The sequence below is a fragment of the Acipenser ruthenus genome, chromosome 22 (assembly GCF_902713425.1).
Source record: "Acipenser ruthenus chromosome 22, fAciRut3.2 maternal haplotype, whole genome shotgun sequence".
In the NCBI taxonomy this organism is placed as follows: Eukaryota; Metazoa; Chordata; class Actinopteri; order Acipenseriformes; family Acipenseridae; genus Acipenser; species Acipenser ruthenus.
In genome coordinates, this window is record NC_081210.1 from 6,100,517 (window position 1) to 6,121,594 (window position 21,078).

The 21,078-nt window shown below is 39.3% G+C and overlaps 3 protein-coding genes across 3 annotated transcripts; 2 read left to right on the top strand and 1 right to left on the bottom strand.

Moving 5' to 3' along the window:
* The first annotated feature begins 410 nt into the window (after window positions 1-410).
* On the top strand, window positions 411-12,098 carry eif2ak1 (eukaryotic translation initiation factor 2-alpha kinase 1). The gene is made up of 15 exons (XM_034051900.3): window positions 411-1,150; window positions 2,105-2,272; window positions 2,583-2,719; window positions 2,980-3,023; window positions 3,342-3,441; window positions 3,640-3,720; window positions 3,828-3,927; window positions 4,208-4,265; window positions 4,578-4,968; window positions 5,259-5,367; window positions 5,733-5,839; window positions 9,486-9,606; window positions 9,920-9,999; window positions 10,547-10,780; window positions 10,986-12,098. The coding sequence occupies exons 1-15, from the start codon at window positions 1,000-1,002 to the stop codon at window positions 11,097-11,099; spliced, it is 1,995 nt and encodes a 664-aa protein (XP_033907791.2). The 5' UTR covers window positions 411-999; the 3' UTR covers window positions 11,100-12,098.
* Window positions 6,359-8,740, bottom strand: LOC117431731 (ankyrin repeat domain-containing protein 61-like). The gene is made up of 4 exons (XM_058996581.1): window positions 8,561-8,740; window positions 7,869-8,069; window positions 7,533-7,627; window positions 6,359-7,385 (listed from the first exon to the last, which is right to left on the bottom strand). Exons 1-4 carry the CDS (start codon window positions 8,738-8,740, stop codon window positions 6,359-6,361), a joined length of 1,503 nt encoding a protein of 500 aa, XP_058852564.1.
* A 2,290-nt stretch (window positions 12,099-14,388) lies between the features above and the next one.
* On the top strand, window positions 14,389-20,996 carry pms2 (PMS1 homolog 2, mismatch repair system component). Its single transcript, XM_034051735.3, has 15 exons — window positions 14,389-14,697; window positions 15,134-15,273; window positions 15,431-15,517; window positions 15,612-15,714; window positions 16,013-16,196; window positions 16,365-16,532; window positions 16,633-16,730; window positions 17,037-17,136; window positions 17,272-17,356; window positions 17,489-17,641; window positions 18,007-18,934; window positions 19,343-19,510; window positions 19,613-19,713; window positions 19,985-20,154; window positions 20,511-20,996. The coding sequence occupies exons 1-15, from the start codon at window positions 14,684-14,686 to the stop codon at window positions 20,652-20,654; spliced, it is 2,643 nt and encodes an 880-aa protein (XP_033907626.3). The 5' UTR covers window positions 14,389-14,683; the 3' UTR covers window positions 20,655-20,996.
* The last annotated feature ends 82 nt before the right edge of the window (window positions 20,997-21,078 follow it).

Genomic DNA, 21,078 nt, shown 5'->3' on the forward strand with positions numbered 1-21,078 from the left:
CTGTGGCAAGTCCATCCCAATACACCGTCTGTCCGGCGGTGAACAATGACGTACATTCCTTACGAGAACATCCGGGTATTCCCGAGGTTAGACGCGCAGTGAAAGGAAAACGCTCCTCCGCGCCTGTAGGGGTGCTATTGACAAGAAAGACGCCTACTGCCATTTAAGTGATAAAGTGGTCACTGAATTTGTTTTACAGTGAATGCTCTTTTTGTTATTAAAAATTGTGTTCGCCGACTCTCAGCAGTACTCTGTTTTGACGAAGCTATATAATTGCGGTCCAATCGCTATCTACGCCCCAGTTTTTTTGGCCTTGTAGCCTGAGATACATTTAGGGACCGTCAAAATATATATTGCTTGCAATTACATAAAACGTTTTATATCTCGAAGATAAACTATAATCCACCCCTGGCGAAACATAAAAAAAAAGTTTTTTTTCAGTGTTTGTACCAATATAAAACTAATTATTATTATTATTATTATTATTATTATTATTATTATTATTATTATTATTATTATTTACTGTCACTCTGTGACTATTTCATCAGATTTACGTGCGAGTCAAATTTGTAGATAATCCCTAGCAGTGATCCTGCTGTTCTGAATTGGAGCCGTTATTCCGGTTTTCAAAATTTAACCATAACAAAAGGCAAAAGTTTGTCGGTGGAATTATTTTTATTACTATTTTTTTTAAAATTTAAAACCGAAGTACGTTACATCTGCGAGTACTAGTACGACCACTACAACAACTAATAAAGTCACTAAGATAAAGTTATCGCGGACGCTGTTATGTGTGATGTTGAAGAATGACACCCTGGGATCTTTCAAGAAGCTGCTTGATGAGATTCTGGGATCAATAAGCTACTAACACCAAACGAGCAAGATGAGCCGAATGGCCTCCTCTCGTTTGTAAACTTTCTAATGTGTGCGGTGGAGACGCAGTATGACCTGCAAGTAGTCATTAACACTAGCAACCGAGGCGAGTTATAATATTTAGAAATGTTAAAATTTGGAAGAACACGGTCTCCCTTAATTGGAAAAGGTGGTGCGAGAGGCATTTCGTTAATCTACGGGACTCAATTGGCTGGCAGAGGAAGTGATCACAAATTGCGTTTGGATTTTCCCGAAGACGACGAAGTTCAGTTTGACAGTAAGTCCTATTTGTGCACTACAACATAGTCTACATTACATAGCAGGCAGATTCTATAACACTACACGTTGCACGTCTAGAGCAAATATGTGGACATTGGTTCCAACTGCCTTTCTAAATTACCATGTTTAATATGTCTCTTGATAAAGAAATAAATTGGTTTATAGGGGAAACGGGTACTACTTAGTGTACCGTTACCGTACAGCTGATGGTAATGTATTCATGCGGACTATCTTGTACAGTATATGTTTGAAAACTAAGAACGACTAGCTGTTGTGCACAGAGCACTTTAACTATCACGTCTCTGCGGCATCATGTCATTTTGATGTATTTCAAAATCGCGAACATAAAAAAATGCTGATTTTACACAATTACTTTATAAAACCTCAACATGGAAGAATAGTAGTAGGAAAATAAATACATTATTAAATGGGTTGCATTAAATCTGGTAAACAAATTTGTAGTTTATTGTTACACATATGCACATTAAGGCTGCGGTGTTTCAAAGCGTTGTTTGGGGTGTTTTTGTTTTTATCAAACGAATATTGTCAGTGCCAAAGGGTGGCTGTGTGTTGCAATATAGATAAGGTACCCGCCCATAAACGCCCTTTACCAGACAAGTCACAGTATGGCAAATAAGCCGTGTTTATGTCTAGTTTTTCAAAACGAGCATATGGTTTTTGCAAACTTTTCTCCTGAGAGAAAGTGCTTGAAAACAGGCATAACATTTCCATTGCAGTGCTCCACCAGGTATTGGGAAATAACTGAGCGATCCTTGGTTTAAAAAGAAAGTGGACAAACACTAGTTTCTGGGTTTGTTTTCAGCTGCAGATCTTTATATATATATATATATATATATATATATATATATATATATATATATATATATATATATATATATATATATATATATTATTTTTATTATTATTTGTATTATTTTTATTTTTTTTACAGCCTCGGATTTGCCTGACGAATGTGAAGTTGTGATGGGCACCAAGAAATACCCCTCGATGGCGGAGCTCAGTGCAGCGATTCCAAACCAGCTCCTCCTGGGGTCTCTGCTGGAACACCTGTGCAGCTTCTATGAGAAAGACCCACAGCGCTCACGAGTTCTGTTTAAAGGTTAGTAAATCCACAGCATGAGCTAACCATGCTCACTCTTTGTTTCCCCATGTAGGGTGTTCTTAAAGAAGACTATAACATCGACTGCTAACACATTCCCTGATTATCCGCTAAATCTCACCCAACTCCCTTTGCAGCCTGTAAGCAGATCCTTATACTGTAAGAGCAATACCATGCAAAACCCTCTGTCCTCGTTGTCATTATTACATTATTAATATTAACCAATGTTTGTTTGCTTGTTTATAGACGCATATTGCAATGTGGTGGATATTCCAGTCATTTCCCTTTGCTTTTTTTGACCTCTTTACAGAGATATGTCATAAAATGGTTGCAATGGACTTGATTTCTCCTTATGCATTCAACGATGAGTTCAGCACTGTAAGGCTGCAGCACAACCAAGCTGTTGCAGAGCTGCTCCAAGCAGCAAGCCGCACGCTACATCCACAGGTGGGGAAGCAGCCAGAACCGAGACCTTTCATGTATTGCTATATTAAATATATACAGGCTTTCTATGTGCTGTGCAATCACTGCTTCATTCTCCTCTATTAGAGTTAGATAATTCAGACAATGGGAAGTTCTTAGAGAGCCAAACATTTTATCTTTATGTTTTCAAGGCACTGACACGTCGTAGCCTGGATATGTCTTCTCTTTATTTTCACTAACTTTGAGGTAGCATTTTATGGCAACTTGTCTTTCCTTGATTTTAGGAACTGAGACTTACTGAGGCAGATTCCCAAAGCCATACGTTGAGGTATGTATCTTATATATCTATTCAATAAAATGCATGCATGACCTACAATTTGTAGTTTTAGAAGATGTACAATACAGACGAATAAAGGAAAATAAGCCGATAGACTCAATACCATGCTGTTTGGAGGTTTAAATAGAAAAGTAGATCATTACATCATTAACTATGTAGTCACATCACAAACACGTTCATAGATTTAAATAGAAATAAGTGAGTGTAGTTGCCATTGCATCAAAAGGATGAATTACACATCCCAGTGAACCAGGAATCAGTTAGAAAAAGTCTCTTTTCAATTTCTTTTTTTCTCCTTTATTGTCATAGGAGTAAAGACAGAATTTTCAAAGCACAGACATCTCGATACCTCAGTGAGTTTGAAGAGATTGTCAAGATTGGGAAAGGAAGCTATGGGAAAGTATTTAAGGTACTGCTACTCACTTTCAGTTCTATATCAGAATGTTCATTTTTCTCAGAGTTCTTGCTGAGGAAAGCAGACTGCTCCACTTTCTATTCTCTTCTTGGTTGATGGAAGTATTCTACTGGGTCTTACTAAACCTCCCCTCAAGATGAGCAGGACCTGGCAATCTTACTGTGTCACTAAGAAGGACTATTTCCATTTCAGGTTAAAAACAAGCTGGATGGTCAGTTTTACGCAGTGAAGAAGGTTATTATCGGGAAAGCTACAAGGGACGATTGTGTAAAGGTAGGATGTTATTTAAACTGTTCTGGAGAATTGATTCCCTGGTCAGTGTGGTAGTGTTGACCTCTGATAAGTGATGACAGCATGTATTTATTTCTTTTTTGGTGCAGGTTCTCAGAGAAGTTAAAGTACTGGCTGGTCTTCAGCATGCTAATATTGTGGGGTATCATACGGCCTGGATGGAGCATGTGCAGCCACTACTGGTAACAAGTACGTTTTTATGTAGATTTACCAGTACACCCAGTACACTTCTCCTGTATCAAGAGTTTTTATATAACAATATTACATCATTTTATTTTTAAATACATTTGAAATGTCTTTACAAAAGTCTTTGTAAAGATTTTATAAAGTATTCTGGCATACAAATGTCCTGCTTGACAAAATTCTAGTCTACCATGATGTAGATGCATTATTGCAGACTGAGCTGGTACTTCATCCCATCTTTGTGACCCTGTTGTAAACTGACCCTCTCTGTTCTCTGTATCTTTAGCCTCATCGTCCTGTTTTCATAAGTTGCCAGCACTGGAGAAGCCATCAAAGCAAGAAAAGTATGTAAAGAGTTTTTGTTTAATTAGACACCAGAAATAAAAATGTGATGGTCATTTTTCCAAATAAGCTGATGTTTTTCAACATGAGCTTGTCATACAAAATTAGCTAAGGTGGTACATTGTATAGTGGTATGTATTTTCTTTGGTCAGAAACATAACCATGAAAGTCTATGGGCTAGATTCATTAAAACATTGATAGCAAATTTTGAACCATTATTTTTCCAAAATGAAAAACAAGATATTCCTTTTTTGGAAATGACAGTAAAGCAGAATTATTGGCCTGACACGTTTCCTTGCCCCATCTATGCACAGTGTGGAAAACAGCAGCTCTTCTATAGTCTTCGTCAACTCCAGCGCTTCAGCTGACGCTAAAGAAGCACTGCCCAAACTAGACTGGCCAAGGGACAGTTCACAGGGTACCTCAGCATCTCAGAGGGTCAACGGGTCCCTAGAGGAGAAGCATGGCCTCCGTGGATTATCTGCACACTGTCGTAAAGGAATGGTGGAGTCCGAGGAGGTGATTCCCTGTGTGTACATTGGATCCCCCAGGACTGAAGCATTCAATGCAGACAGGAGCTTGGATGGGTCTGCGCACACAGACTGGGGGGACTGGATCAATAACAGCTCCTGCACAGGGAGCGACAGCCAGCTCTGGAGTGAGCAGTGCCCACAGAAGGACAGGCGTGTACACAGATACTCGGAGGTATGGGTCTCCACACATGCACAGCAGTACGCTTTTCTGTTAAATAAAAAGTGTACTATTTTATCTGTCAGAGTGAAGATTTAGTCACACGGACCAAGGCTCTGTATCGCCTTAAATGTCTCACAGATGCTTAAATTGTAACAAATACCATGTCTACAAATGTGCTTTTCTTTTTCCAGTGGTTTAGAGAAAAAGAGGACCTTGCTAAAAGTATACAGTGTTGGAAGTTGAAGATTGTTTTCCGTGTGTGTGTATAGATTATATGTATATATAATGTATTTTGTTTTTAGGTGCAGTTCCACCTCATGCTGTACATGCAGATGCAGCTCTGTGAGATCTCTCTGCAGGACTGGATTTTAAACAGAAACACAGGGCCAAGAGAAAATTCTGCTACTAATGGTGAGGGAGACTGCTAAATATAATTAAAATTGTATACGTTATACATTTGTTTGGCAGGGACACACCTCCTAAAGACGCTGTAAATGGAACTCCGTTTTAACAGGATCTGTTACAAGAGGGGTGCACCTGTATTTTTGTTTGTGACAAGAAGTAACAGACAGACATGTTTCCACTTGAGCAATGCATCACTTGAGCTATGTGGTTCAATGCATATTTCAGACCATTCTCTAATCTTTTGGCCAGGGAACTGCACAGTTCTACCCACTATTAAGACATTTCTTTTAATTTTCGACATATTTGCATAGGCACCTAGGCATGCTAAGAAGAAAGTATATGTAATGTAAATCAATGTATTTAATTACCAGGTCCCTACTGCCTTGTTGATGCTGAACGGACAATAAGCATCTTTCAACAAATACTGAAAGGTGTAGATTACATTCACTCCAGAGGAGTCATGCACAGAGACTTAAAGGTGAGTTATTCAAAACATATTTACTGTTTACTAAGGTAGAAAACTAGCAAGAAACAACTTGGTTGTGGGTAGCAGTGTTTAAATGGTTTCTCCGATTAGACACATGCTTGTTTTTTTTACTACTAAAATGATTTTATTCCTCTTCATACAAATATATCAGTAATTATACAGGCCATAAAGATTCAGTCTAAAATATCTTTTGTCAGCTTTTTTTATCCATGAATTTTGTCTTGATTTAGTCTGTGGTCTCAGCCCTGCATTCACAGCACTATCTAAAGTTTTAATGGATAAATGGTGACCTATCAAAACAAATTGAAGGAGAAACCTGAGTTTATTAAATGTTCTGGTTTAAATGTATTGAATGTAAATTCATTAGATTATAGGCATTATGCCAACCCCCCACCTCCAGGACAGAGGGATGAGGCTTTATTTAATTCCAGGTCTGGTCTTTATTAGTACATTGGCAGTCTCATGACACTGCTGAGTATACACGAGCAATGAGAGCTACGGAGGTGGAGCCTATTCCAGCAAGTTCATGTCGCTAAAGGTGTGTGTCAGATCTTCATGAAGTGATGGAAACGTCCCTCTGACTGGGCCAGCTACGTTCACGCGTTGGGAGTAATCCCGACAGCTGTAGACAAACCCCAACACCACTTTGGGTAGGATCTGCTTCAGCTTGTCCTTGTGCTTCTCCCCGTAACGCTTGCGGACTTCAATCCTGCAGATATCCTGCAGGTCCAAGGGCTGCTGGGTGAGGTATAGCAGGAAGTCTTTCTGATCCTGGCATTCGGGATAGAGCAGCCCGCTAGGCAGGAGACCCTCGTTATTGGTGATCTTGAGCGGGTAGGTGAGGGTGAGCAGCTTGTTCAGGAGGGATGTGCTCTTGAGGTTGAGGCGCCGTTCAAGGAAAAGGAAAAGGCAGTTCTCCCCGGCTTTAGTCTGGAGGTTCACGTCTGCTTCGAATTTCAGCAGCAGGTCCACAATCGCCTCTCTGCCCCCGCAGCAGGCCTCGTGGAGGGGGGACCTGCCGCTCTTGTCTTGCGTGTTGGACTTGGCGCCGCGATCCAGCAGCTGACGGATGCAGCACAAGTCGACAGCCAGGAGCTTTCCCGCCTTGGTGGAGGCCGTGGTGATGGCGAGGTGCAGCGCGGTGCCCCCGGAGTGCGGGATGCTGGTGTTCACGTCGGCGCCGAAGTGGACAAGCCGGTCAGTCATCTCCCTGTTCAGGATCCCCGCCACCATGTGCAGGGGGGTCATGCCAAAGCGATCCACGGCGTTTGTGTCGGCGCCGTAGCTGGACAGGATTCCCACAGCCGGGGTGGCCCCGTAGCGCACAGCGAGATGCAGGGCGGTGTGCCGGCTGTCACTCGCCACCTCAGCGTTGAGGTCAACTCCGAACTGGCACAGCACCCTCAGGCATGCCTCTGTCCGGCTCTGCATGGCCGCCATGGCACGCTGGAACTTGGTCCGAGGCTCTGTCCAAATAGCAGCGATGGTTGGCCAGTGTGCGATCACCAGGTGCAGGGCTGTTCTGCCCCTTAAATCCCTGTGGGCAGCAAACATGCATTGGTCCATACATGCATGCATTGGTCCATACATGCCCAACTAATAATACTTGACAAGGTTAATTAGAAAAACTTATTCAAATCATGAATGATACAAATCCATTGAAGGATTGCTTGGCTGAGCCTACCTGACTTCCGGATTGGCCCCTGACTGAAGCAAGCATTCCAAACTCCTTTCTTTCCGGTATGTGGCAGCCAGATGGATCGGGAGCACTGCCAGCCCCTAAAGTTTACATTTCAATTGGTCTGAAATTGTGACTTTCATACAGGAAGTGCATTCCTTAATTCATTACATTAAATACATTTGAAGAAAAAAACAGGTCAACTTTGAAACTTGCTGACTCCCAAATTAATTCTGGGTTTATATTTATATATGTTCTTTGAGAAATAAGAAATAAACAACAAAATGGACCCTGACGAGTAGTGTAGTTTAGCTCTGTACTGTGTTGTATCAGGGACGTTACCTGTGTTTGAAGCGTCGGGAATGAGGCGCAGTTCTTCCAAATATTGATTGGTTCATTCACCGGGTGAATCTTTAATAAATTACTAATGCACCCTGACTCCCCTTTCACTATCGCCTCGTGAAGCTTGGCGTGAATATTATTGGAATTCATTTGACAATCGCACAACTTTTCCTGCCGGTCAAGCATAGGCGGTCTGTAATGCTTACAGTAAGGGTTAGCACAAACCTTATTAACATTGCCCATTAAGAAATCTTATTGTTACAATTATTGAGTAAATTAAAAAAAAAAAAAAAAAAAGAAAAACAATATTAAATCGGCGGTATAGCTACAGTCCCGTCGTGGCTATGTAATTATTGAAGGGAGTGTAGGTGGTAGATTTCTTGTGAGTTTAAGCGTTTTGGGTCGTTCAGAATTATGACGTCATACATGTATCCATGTTACTTTTGTGAAAAGCACGACAATGGGGAAAAGCCACTGTTAATCTGTAATGAACATTGATGCTCTTAATTACGTTGCAAATGTGTCGTTTACCCCTTCCAAACATTATTACATATGTATATATATATATATATATATATATATATATATATATATATATATATATTTAAAGAGATTGATTATATGTATGTGTTTGTTAGGGGGAGAGGGTAACCGAAGCTGGCTAGGTTTTTATAAAACAGGTGATATAGTACCTGTGTTTGAAACGCCGGGATGCAGGCGCAGTTTTTCCAAACGTTGATCGGCACATTGACGGGATGAATCTTCAGTAAGTTATTGATACTCTCTGACTCTCCTGTTATGATTGCATCGTGCAGTTTTGCATTAAGGATGTTGTAGTTCGGATGACAGTCTATTCTCTTTTTCTGTTGCATGGATGTTCAGTAATTCTTACAGTAAGGGTTAGCATTAACCATTTAATAAACACATAAAAAAAAACTGAATGAAAGATTTTTTAAAAAAGTTTGTTTATATGAGCGATTGATGTTGGTTGTGACGGCACATCATAGTAACTGTTGCTATCTGGTTCAAAAAACATTTTCATTGGAAAGGCATCAAATATGCAAATGGTTTGAGAAATATATACACCTCTCAACGTGGATATTGTCCCATGAAGGTGTAATAATATGCAAGGTACATGGGATATTTATTTCTTGTGTACACGTTGTAGGCTGTCCTTCCCAAGAAAAAATATCGGCCATAATTACCAAACATTGTGACCAATGATATAAGGATTGTTTGTGGTTTATAGTGGCAATTGCACGCCTTTGATCTTAAAAAAAAAAAAAAAAAGTTTATATAAATAAATATGATTGCGACAGAACTGTCTTTAAAACTTAACTGTTTGTTTGACAATGACATTCGCAAGCATGATGCAAGTCTTGTAAGGATCCTGAAATCCGATGCTTTTTATGTTGAGGCTCCCTCTAGAGGCCAATATTGGTCATGGCGCGAAAGATTCTATGAAGTCACTGAATGAATGTGAGCAAGAGATGTACTCTTTTTAGAGTTGTTGCAATATATGTCAGATTTTATGTTAAATTAAAAAAAACAAAAACAAAAAAAACATTTGTTTAATCATTTCTGACCAAAATCTAAACACTTATCCCCCTTTTTCAGCCCAGAAACATTTTTCTTCATGGACACGACTGCCATGTCCGTATTGGTGATTTTGGGCTCGCTTGCAGAGATATGATCATTGAAGATAACGAACAGCTGTCTCCAACCACAGAGACTAGCGGTAAGCAGCGTCACATTCTTGCAAGCACTGTAACGTCCATTCCAGTAGAAAAGATAAATAAACACAACAATGCATTTTACTAAAGAAATGCTGCACTAAACATCCAAAAGAAGAATTCACGAACGGGAAACTGACAGTCAAGAGCGAACGATTAAGGCTTTTTAACTATTTTCAAACCTTTTTTGTTTTTGTGTACATGCTGTTAAATAAAATATCTTTTTGTTTTAAAACTTTTTTTATTATGTCTCAATGCTAGAATTCTAGGTGATGCTAAACTTTTTTGGTCATAGCTGTATATTTACCATCTATTCAGGTTCGGCACATACCTCAGGAGTCGGTACTTACGTTTATGCTGCACCTGAACAACTTGAAGGATCCTATTACGACTCAAAGGTGCCCCCTTGAATCTGGATATTGCTTTACAACTCTATGAAAGTTTAGTAATATGCAAAGTTAATGAGAAATGTATTTCATGTATAAAAAATATGAAACTGCTCAATACCACTGTACAAACTGACCAAGATTTACTTTGAACCTCATACTAGTAATATGTTCCTAATATGTAATTCTTACTGAATGTTTTGCAACAAATGGGCACATTAGTCTGAAAATAAATTTGATCACAAGCACCAAATATATATAATATGATGCCTTAAGGGTTAGGGTTAGAAAGGAATAGCTGATTGTTACATCATTAACATTAGTAGATTTGAATAGAAATAAGCGAGTGTAGGTGCCATGGCATCAAAAGCCTAGAAGTATCTCCGCTGTTTTTAAAGCACTTTCCCTTGACAAAGGTATGTTAAACATACCAAAACGTTGGGAAGTTGGCTCTTTTGATCAACAACTTATATATATATACACACACAGGAAACTACATAGTCACCAAATATTGACGTGTTTCTGAGTGCCACACCTGTGCCTGTGTCTTGCTTTGCAGTCTGATATGTACAGCGTGGGCATACTGGCTCTGGAACTGTTCCTTCCTTTTGGAACGGAGATGGAGAGGGTGAAGACCCTGACTGCACTGCGGGAGGGGATGATTCCCGGCTCCTTCACTCAGCAGTGGCCTGTTCTCACTAAACACATCAAGCTGCTGATCAGCAAGGCGCCTTCCTGCAGACCGTGTGCAGCACAGCTACTGCAGAGCGAGCTCTTTCAACACACAGAAGAGGTGAGGGTTGTCAGGGTGTGGCTGCACCCTCGCATTCCACCCTGTTTGTTGCATGTATTGCAACCTAGAATGTTATCTTGAAACATTTTGCTTTTGTTAATATTACGTTTTAATACTGATTTAGCTTTCCTGATGAACTGATTAAAAATGTTCTTGGTAGAACATATTGTAATTTAATAGTATTTTGTTTCTGTTTCCATGGCAGGTTATTCTTAATTTGCAAAGGAAAGTGGAAGAACAGAGAGAAGAAATTGTAAAGCTGAAGGAACAGATCAGTCTGCTTCAGAAAGGCCAGGGACAATTGGACAAGACTACTTAAAAGCTGCCTGAATCGAATGTATGGCACTGTAAAATGTGCTTTTTACAATTTCAAGACCTTTTTTTAAAAAAAAAAGTGTAACTATTTAAATCTGTTGCAAAATATTTAATAATTATATTCAGTTTGTTTTCATGCATGTACAGTATTCCTAGTTGTAAAGAGATTCTAATAAACATACATGGGTATACAGAATTTACTAGAACACCCTTTACACTTCTGCATTCATTTAGACCTCTCAAAACAAAATGTGCATATTACAAATAATTAATAGGGGCCAGAGGTAATAGGATGTGGCCCTTGGTACCGACAACATTTATTTCACCCAGTTGTTGGTCTTAATAGACATGTTTCTGGAAACGTTAAAATCAACAATTCTATATTTATAAAAGCAAAAAGACTAACGCCCATAACAAGTGTACAGTAAAAGTGACATCAGCCTGCAGAAAGAAGCACGGCACAAATGATTTGCTTGTAAACACTGTTTAAAGTTCTTTATTACAGAAGTTAACATTGCACCCATTAGGTAAAGACCCAAATAATTCTAAACCGGTTATTAAAACAGCACGCCGATATTGTATAGACACAAGGTCGACACCTCTTCTCCTTCTGTTTGAGACTAACCAACGACCTCAGGTTTAAATACCACAGTGTATCACCTCCTAACTCAACTCACTTCAGCAACTTGGAAGTGGCGCTGAAATGCTCCAGATTCCCACAGCACTTCATCCACTTCTGGACTTTGACAGGGATGGCTGGACTGCAGCACGGAGCACTGTGAAGCTAGCAACAATAAGCAACAACAGCAACTTCCGGTACAACTTATTTCAGCATCTCACTCCAGAAGCGATGTTTTTTTCCCCCAGATAAAAGTCTCTCGTTGCTCTCATACAGCGGTTGTCTCTAACTCCTGTCAATCTCAGTTAACGGTTGGAGGAGAAAGAAGCAGCAAACAGAGCACAAAACAGCACGAAAATAGCAATATTTCAATCTACGTGGAAGGTCTACAATAAATATATAGAACACAATGTTTCTGGTAATGGAGATGTTAATAAAGTAGCCGATGTTGACGCTGAATTACCGGGCATGCATAACATTAGAGAAGATGAATACGTGCCTTTGCTAAAGTGTCTTAATTCCACAACAGCTTTTAAAGAATCTTATCACCGATTAATAATCGCAAACAAAACATTTGCATCGTCATTTCAAAGATGCAATTTCTAAATTAGAAAAAATTAATGCTCAACATTTTTCAAAATCATCCTTGAACCATATCCCCTTTGATAAAATAGTAGATTTCATAGAATGTTTTGTAAATAACACCCTTTTGACTAACTTTTTAGCTAGTGACTTGCTTCACTTAAACATTTTGCTTGTGTATAATTGCAAGAAATGTAAAGGGCAGCCCATTGAGCACGTTAATTATAAATCTTTACTTTTAATACAACCAAAAGAAATATCCGAAGACGGGATTAAAAATATATATTATCCCATGTATCTATACAAAAACATGGTGCCTGCCAAAAATGTGGGAATGTAAATGTTGATCTTAAAACATTCCATGTATTGCATCTCCCAAAAACATTAATAATAACTCTTAATACAACCACTTCTAGACTACCTGCAAATATTTCTTTGTCTTCTATTTTCAAATAACAAACATATTATATTTCAACTATTATGTCATGCTCTGATAAATATCCATTTGTTACGATATTTAAAACAGACCAGAAACAGGAATGGTACTGTAATAATATTGATAATGTTTCCTATTCTTTTGAAATAGTGAAAAAAATGATTTCAAAATCCACATTTCTAATAGTTGCATATGATTTCATGTCATCTGATGAAATACAAAAGTATTGCACAACAGAAGTTATGCGTTATTGTTCTATTCAATGCAAGAAAATGGTATGATTTGAATTAAACCAACATATTCCTCTTGAAATTAAAAACTTACCATTTAATTTGACAAATGAGGATATAGAAATAATACGTAATGGAAATTGGTTAAACGACAACATTACAGATGCATACCTGTGCCTTTTAAGTAGTAATGTCACAAACAAAAGTGTGTTAACTATTCCTTCCACATTTGTCAGTCAAAATTTGAATAGTGTCTATTGTGATGACATTGAAGTACTGCCAAAACCCTCCGAAAATGAAGGAATTGGTGGTGCTTCAAAACTGTTCTTGTTCCTGTTAATATAAAGTCATCCCACTGGATACTTATTGCAATTGATATGAAGTATGATCCAAACAAAGCGAAATGTACAGCATTAAAAATATATATAATGGACTCATTAAAGACGTATGAAAAGGAAATTCAAAATATACTTCCCTCATTACAAAGATACGTCACCATGCAATACTTGGCACTATATGGTGTTGTTCCTAACATAACATTTTCTTTAGAATTTTGTCATAGGTGTTCCTGTTTTCAAAAGCAGTCTGACAGTAGTAGTTGTGGAGTATATGTATGTTTGTTTGCAAAAACATTGCTATTTGGTGGTAATCACACTGCACTGTGTTGCAATAAAATGAGGGAACTTTTAATATATGAGTTAGCCCTCCAAGGAATTATTCCTGTATAAATAAATTTAAAATTAATCAAAAGTTATGTTCCTCTGTGTTCCATACCTCAAAATTAATATTTCAAGTGCTTAGTTTTTTCTAGTTCTCACAGTGTTTTGTTTTTTAGGACATCGTGGATCTGATCTTCTTCAGTGTTATACTTGATCCTGTGCAAATATTTTTTTATATATATTTTTAGAATGTCCTGAAGAAGGGGGCTGTTGAGAGCCGAGGACTTCCGGAGATTTCCTCAAATTAGAAATGAGGTTTTTTCTCCCCCAAGTGCTGTTAACAGTAGTCTAGTTAGCTTAAAATTCACTTTACAAATTAAAGCACAGGTAATTCAGTTTCAAAGTGTGGTGTCATCTTTATTTTCTGTACCCCCAGTGTGTCTACATTACATTTCACCCCACTTTCATAGATGCACAATCTTTAGTTTTGTCAGGAGTGGGTCTTGAGTGTGCCCAGCACCCGAAAATGAAGGGAAAACGGCTGTTTTAACTAGACACCTGACATAAAAAGTATTGTTGCTATTACAGTGACGTAAATCTTAAGTAAGTAACTTTATTTTCTGTACCCCCAGTGTGTCTACATTACATTTCACCCCACTTTCTATATGTATATAAACTATATTTTTGTGCTGGATACGGGACTTTTATTTTGATACTTTGCCGGCCGTTTTGAAAACCGGAAGTAATCATCATATTGTTGCTTATTGTTGCTCGCTTCACGGAACTCGTGGGCAGAGCGTGCTCAACTTTTGTTGGCGGAGGACCTGTGCTGTTTACAAAAAGGAAAGGATTATTACAGCGTGAAATTAAAATACAATTTCCAAAATGGTTACTTATGTTTAGTGCAGCAAAACCGCTCTGCATTTAGTTAGCCTTATAATATGGCAATATCAGAGTTAACAGAAAAAAAGACGTGATACAAACTGTAGGTAGATTTTGCATCTCAAAACCTGCAGAAATTAACGTCATATTTATTTGTATTCTTTGCAATACAGTTTACCTATGGAGGAATTTTGGTGAGTTATTATGCAGTATTCTAGCGGGTGTAATTCATGTTTAGTTATTATTATTATTATTATTATTATTATTATTATTATTATTATTATTATTATTAATTTAATTAGAAAGTGTAGTTATTTCAATGGAAATGTCTTAATTGAGTTAAAGTGTTTGAGCGAAGAATGGACAGAGGTGCAGTGTCATATCATTCTTATTAAATTGTTTTAAGATTCAGATTATAAACCGCAAGCAACGACATGTATTTAGTACTTTGCTTACAAACAGAGACTACAGTGTGCAAACAACAATATATATAATATTTTATAATACCAGTGTAAGGAAAAATAAACCTATGATGCATACTTCGTCAGTCAAAAGAGCGAGGAAGTCAACATTGTTAGCATTCTGGAAAGCCGTCGATATAGCATGACAGAATCTATTATATCCCTGCAGTCCAGGACCAGCCAGGGCAATCAAGCCGATTGACAGGCAGTCAGTGCATCAGATCTGCTCAGGCCAAGTTGTTTTGAACTTGGGCACTGCTGTGAAGGAACTTGTGGAGAACAGCATAGATGCTGGAGCCACAAATATTGGTAAGTCAAGTGTGCTTTTACTGTAGGATTTAAAAAAATAAAAAAAATCCAATTAAAACAAGAAAATATTTTTTTTTTTACTTCTAGTGGAGATGCCAATTTACCGTTTAGACAGAGCCAGATATTACCCCCTAATCCACACTTTGCATTCTTTCAGATATCAAGTTAAAGGACTATGGTGCTGAACTTGTTGAAGTCGCAGACAATGGTGGTGGAGTGGAAGAAGCAAACTTTGCAGGGTTGAGTAAGTGATAACCCTGACAACAGTTTGGTGTGTTTAATAAAAATGCCCACTTTCAGTGTCTCTACGGTGCACTTAATGTTTTCCTCTCATTTAGCTCTGAAGCATTACACATCCAAGCTTCAGGAATTCGCTGATCTTGTTCACGTGGAAACTTTTGGATTCAGAGGGGAAGCACTGAGCTCGCTCTGTGCATTAAGGTACAGTTGTTTTTTAGGTCATGTTTAATTTTTTTAAAGCTGCAGTATCCCACAACCGTTTCAATGTGCATTTTCAGTTTGATTCCTTTCCCTGAAAGGCAGCCTGAGCACCGCTGTGATTTTGGAAGTGTCATTTTTCTTGTGTCCTGTTGAGTCCAACACTAGGACTGAACACTTCTTGATAATCAAAACTTTAAAGCACGTGGTCAGAGCTTGTCTTTTGTATAGCTATAAAAAAAAACAGCAGAGACAAGAAGATTGAAGAACTGATGCACTTAACCCTTTATGCTTCTTTCAGTGAAGTTTCTGTTGTGACGTGTCATAAGTCTTCCAAGGTGGGAACGCGCTTGGTGTTTGACCACAATGGGAAGATCACTCAGAAGACGCCACACCCCCGCCAGCAGGGCACCACAGTCTCCATCCAGCAGCTCTTCCACACGCTTCCAGTGCGCCACAAGGAGTTTCAACGCAATATTAAGAAGGTAAGGCCAGGGGCTGCACTGAAGGTCTTCGTAACACTTTAGGATCCTACTGTGGCTCACACTCACAGCTGACCTGAACGTAAGTTAGATTAAAAGCAGTAAAGGTTCACATGTGCTAGGGTGTTGTTATTGAACGAGTCTCTTCAAGTTTGCTGTGTGTTGTGACAGGAGTATGCAAAGATGGTGCAGGTGCTGCAGGGCTACTGCATCATCTCCACAGGTGTGCGAATCAACTGCACCAACCAGGTGGGGCAGAGCAAGAGAAACCCAGTGGTCTCTACCAATGGGAACCCAGGCATGAAGGACAACGTTGGTGCAGTGTTCGGAGCAAAACAGGTAACTGTATTCCATTTTTTTTATTATCATTCATATTTTTGTATACTTGGAATGTACCTATAGCAGAATTTGCATACATCTTCTGCTTTTTTTTTTCTAGCTCCAGAGCCTTATCCCATTCCAGCAGCTTCCTTCCAGTGATGATATTTGTGAGGATTATGGTCTCAAAAAGACTGAGCTTCCAGAAAACCTTTATACGTAAGCATTCAGATAATCTGTTGCATGCGGTGCACCAGTGGGTGATGCAGATTTTCTGGTAACCACAAATAGCGGGCACAAATAGAAGTTCAGAATGCTGTTTTATGCAAATAATAATAAATGCATGCAGTAGCTTACCATTAACACCGGGATATTTCAGGATAATTCCCTTGGTTTAACGGTGTGCTAGCAAAGGACCTTAAATAATAAATGATGCATCATATAAGACACAGGTAAATATATTTCAAGCAGTTCAGTATGTTCAGTATGTTCTTTATCGATTAATAACTGTATGTCGTGCTCCAGTATTACAGGCTTTGTGTCTCGAGGAGACCATGGTGTGGGAAGGAGTTCCACAGACAGACAGTTCTTCTTCATTAACCAGCGGCCATGTGACCCGCCAAAGGTAAAGTCCTGCAGTGTTCAGTCTTCTCTGTGCAGGTGGGGCTCTAAGGCTGGTTTCACAGACCCGGTGTTCTATACGTTAGTGACATGAAATGAAAAGAGATAATCAAGACATGTTTTTTTCTTTGGTATATAGGTTTCCAAACTTGTGAATGAAGTTTATCACATGTACAACAGACACCAGTATCCTTTCGTTGCCCTAAACATTTGTGTTGCTACAGGTGAGTTCTAATGATTTGTAATACAACCATTATGACTGTGCCATGTCATATCTACTGGGTGCTTCGTAAGACACATTTCGAATAAAGGCCCGACGCCTCTAAGGACTCGAGTGATTGTTCTGAATTTTTCAGACTGCGTTGATGTGAACGTAACGCCGGACAAGAGGCAGATTCTTCTGCAGGAAGAGAAACTTTTGCTGGCGATTCTGAAGACATCCCTGATTGCAATGTATGAGACAGGCGTCAACAAAATCAGTCTCAACCAAAAGGTGTTTGAAATGCCGGGTATGAAGTGTCTATTAACAGTATTTTAGATATAATTTTGCCCCAGTGGAGTATTGATACAGGCGACAGGAGTTATAGAATATATTAACACTACAATGGAATAACCACACCATCATGTCTTTCACACATGATTTGATGCCATTATTTATTCTTTCCTGCAAATAGATGTACTCATAAAGCTTTAACTCATGACATATTTGTCATATAGATTCAGTATTTTATTTAAGGTTAAGTGAAATCAGAATGTTCTGATCCTCCCCCTCAAGATTGTTTTTGTTGGTTGTCAAAAGTTTTTATGCACCGTATCCACCTTAATATCAGCGTATAAGAAGGAGGCACTGTTGTGATTTTTTTTTTCAAAAAAGGTTTCTGCAAAAGCATCTCTGAGTCCATCACGGATGAAAGGGAGGCATTAGAAGAAAGTACCCTAGAACTGTCCGTTCCTGAAATAAGGACTGCTCCAGAATCAAAAGCAGAAAAGGAGAGGTCGATGAGCATTGCCAGGCTGAGGGCAGCGTTTTCTCTGCATCAGACAACCACAGCTAATACCAGCACCAGCAGCAGCCTGACTCAGAAATCTCCAGGACAGAAGAAGCTGCACTCCTTTTTCAATAACTCCAGCACCATAAGCGCTGCCAAATTTTTACCACGGGCCCTAGTGTCAGATTCCAGAGACTGCCCTGGGACTCCGGATTCACCCACAAAAGACTTTCAGTCTGGGGTTCGGTCGAAGGAGGGGGAGGAGGAAGAGCAGAAGAAGTCTGACAGCGATGCTGACTCTGGGAAAGGCAGCATCCCCTCTGGCCTGGACTCTACTTTCAGCACTCCGGATATTGCAAGTGACATAGGCTTGGAGAGCTCCCCAGATGAAGCAGAGCTCATGTCTGGAGTGGACAGTTCACATCTAGGTATTAAAACAGAGACTAAGGAAGATGACCTATCTGAAATGAATTCAGACATACCTAGTTGTAGCAGTGGTAAGTTAACTCAGGAATGTCTGAGTCCAGAGGCGAAGCGATCCAAGGTTGAGAGTAATTGCTCTGGGGTCACAGAGATAAAGGACTCTGTCGACACTGTGGGTCCCTCGGCTGGAGTGAAGCTTGATTTTCCAGTACATGTTGTGAAGAAGGTTGTCCCCCTGCCGTTCTCCTTTGCCCAGCTTGCCGGGAGGGTGAGAATGCTCCGGCAGCAGCAGGAGCAGACTGAAGAAAGTGAAAGGTTTAGACGCTTCAGAGCAAGGATCAGTCCTGGGGAGAATCAGAGCGCAGAGGAGGAATTAAAAAAAGAGATCAGGTAGTCTTTTCAAATGGGCAGATTTTAAGCAATATTTTTTTTTTTCCTGTAAGGTTACATTGTTCTGAAGGTCGGAAAGGTTCTTAAGTATGTGAGACATGCAGGTCACAACTTGTTAAGTGGTCAGCTACTGCTAAATGTTAACTTTATTATGACGACTTATTAATGCACTCAAAAATCATGTTTTTAAAACACGGGAGTTGAAGTCTAAAACTGTACAACTCCTCATACATGGCTTTTCCTTGATTACACTGTCCCATGCTCACTGAGCTGTAACATTTTTGATGAATCACAGCCAGAAAAAACACAAAAAAATAAATGCTGATCTGCAGCTTTGTCATATATGTACATTTTAGTAGACATGGGGCTGTGCTGGTAAAACTAAAAACTGCTGTTTTCTTTCCGCAGCAAGGATATGTTTGAGAAAATGGAGATCATAGGTCAGTTTAACCTGGGTTTCATCATCACCAAACTGAATTCTGATATCTTCATGATTGATCAACATGCCACAGATGAAAAATACAACTTTGAGATGCTGCAGCAGCACACTGTGCTCCAGGGGCAAAGACTTATAGTGTGAGTAACCAGGGCTTCCACATTTTCACCCTTGTTCTCTCTAGAATGTTTTCCATTGATGTGTATTTGATGATTTCCGTGGGTATTCCTGTTTATTTATAGCCCTCAGAAACTTCATTTAACAGCAGTCAACGAGACTGTGCTGATCGATAACCTGGAAATCTTCAAAAAGAATGGATTTGATTTCATCACCGATGAAGATGGTAGGTCTCAATTAATTAAAGTAAAGTAACATGGTTTATAATTGTTTTTTGAAGTTGCAGAAAAGGACAGGTATTCTATCCATAAGGTTTGCAAGATATAAAAAAAAAAATAGATTGGGTGGTGGGCAAGTGAAATTGCCCATCCATGGATAATGGGCCTCACTAAGGCTGCCTGCAGTGACAAGCCAAACACAAATCAGAAACAAGTACAAAAACAGACTGAAGGAAAAGCGTTCATGTCTTTCTCTGGTTTCCATGTTGTTTGTTTCAGCGCCTGCCACAGAGAGAGTGCAGCTGGTCTCGCTGCCAACCAGCAAGAACTGGACGTTCGGCCCTCAGGACATCGAGGAGCTCATCTTCATGCTGAGTGACTGCCCCGGGGTCATGTGCCGGCCGTCCCGTGTGCGCCACATGTTTGCCTCCAGGGCTTGTCGTAAGTCGGTATGTGCCAGTATAACACAGAACGAACTAAGTGTAAGGTCAGGTGCTTCAGGAGTTTTTATTTTTTTTACCCGAGTCACTGGAGGAAGACTGCTGTAAGGCTGTACCCAAAAGAAGCTTTTTCCATGATCCAATGTTATAAATGTGTCACGTAGAAGAAGTTGATATGGTTACAGGAGCCTAATTCATAGACAAAGGCCACGTGAGCAGAATAATGCAACAGTTTTCAGTATTTTATCTTTCAGAGGTAACTTTTGAAAATGATGGTCTGTAAAATAACAATTGGCACCAAGAGCGATTATCAGCATTGTCAGAACCTATTCTGAGTCACAGTGAACCTCTGTCTCTGCCTGTAGGTTATGATTGGAACTGCGCTGAAGGTGAGTGAGATGAGGAAGCTGGTAACACACATGGGGGAGATTGAGCATCCCTGGAACTGCCCGCATGGGAGACCAACCATGAGACATCTCGCAAACCTGGATATGATCTCTCAGGACTGAACGACTGTACAGAGATACTCTTTTAAATGCTTTGCCTTGAAAGCTTGTATATACTTTGTCAAATGTCTTTGTTAAATATTTGTGTTTGTTTATCCAATATGACTATTGTTTTTTTTGTATTCAATTATTGTCTAATTCTTAAATTTCATATACTGCAGAGTAATTTGTGTGTGATTGCATTGAAACCTTTTTTTAATACAGCATACTGTTAGCAACAGCTTTTCAGTTGTATTGCAGAATAATTTATGTGCACTGGAAAGCAATGCAGAACAAAAACTAGACTCTGGGTTTGCAGCACTGTAATACTGTGTATTTTTCTTCTAATAAATCAGTAAAACTGAATATTGTGTCTTGGTTCAATGAGGGCGTCTCTAGGAAACGTTTAAATATGATTGTTGATAGGCAGCTGATCTGGCAGTAACGC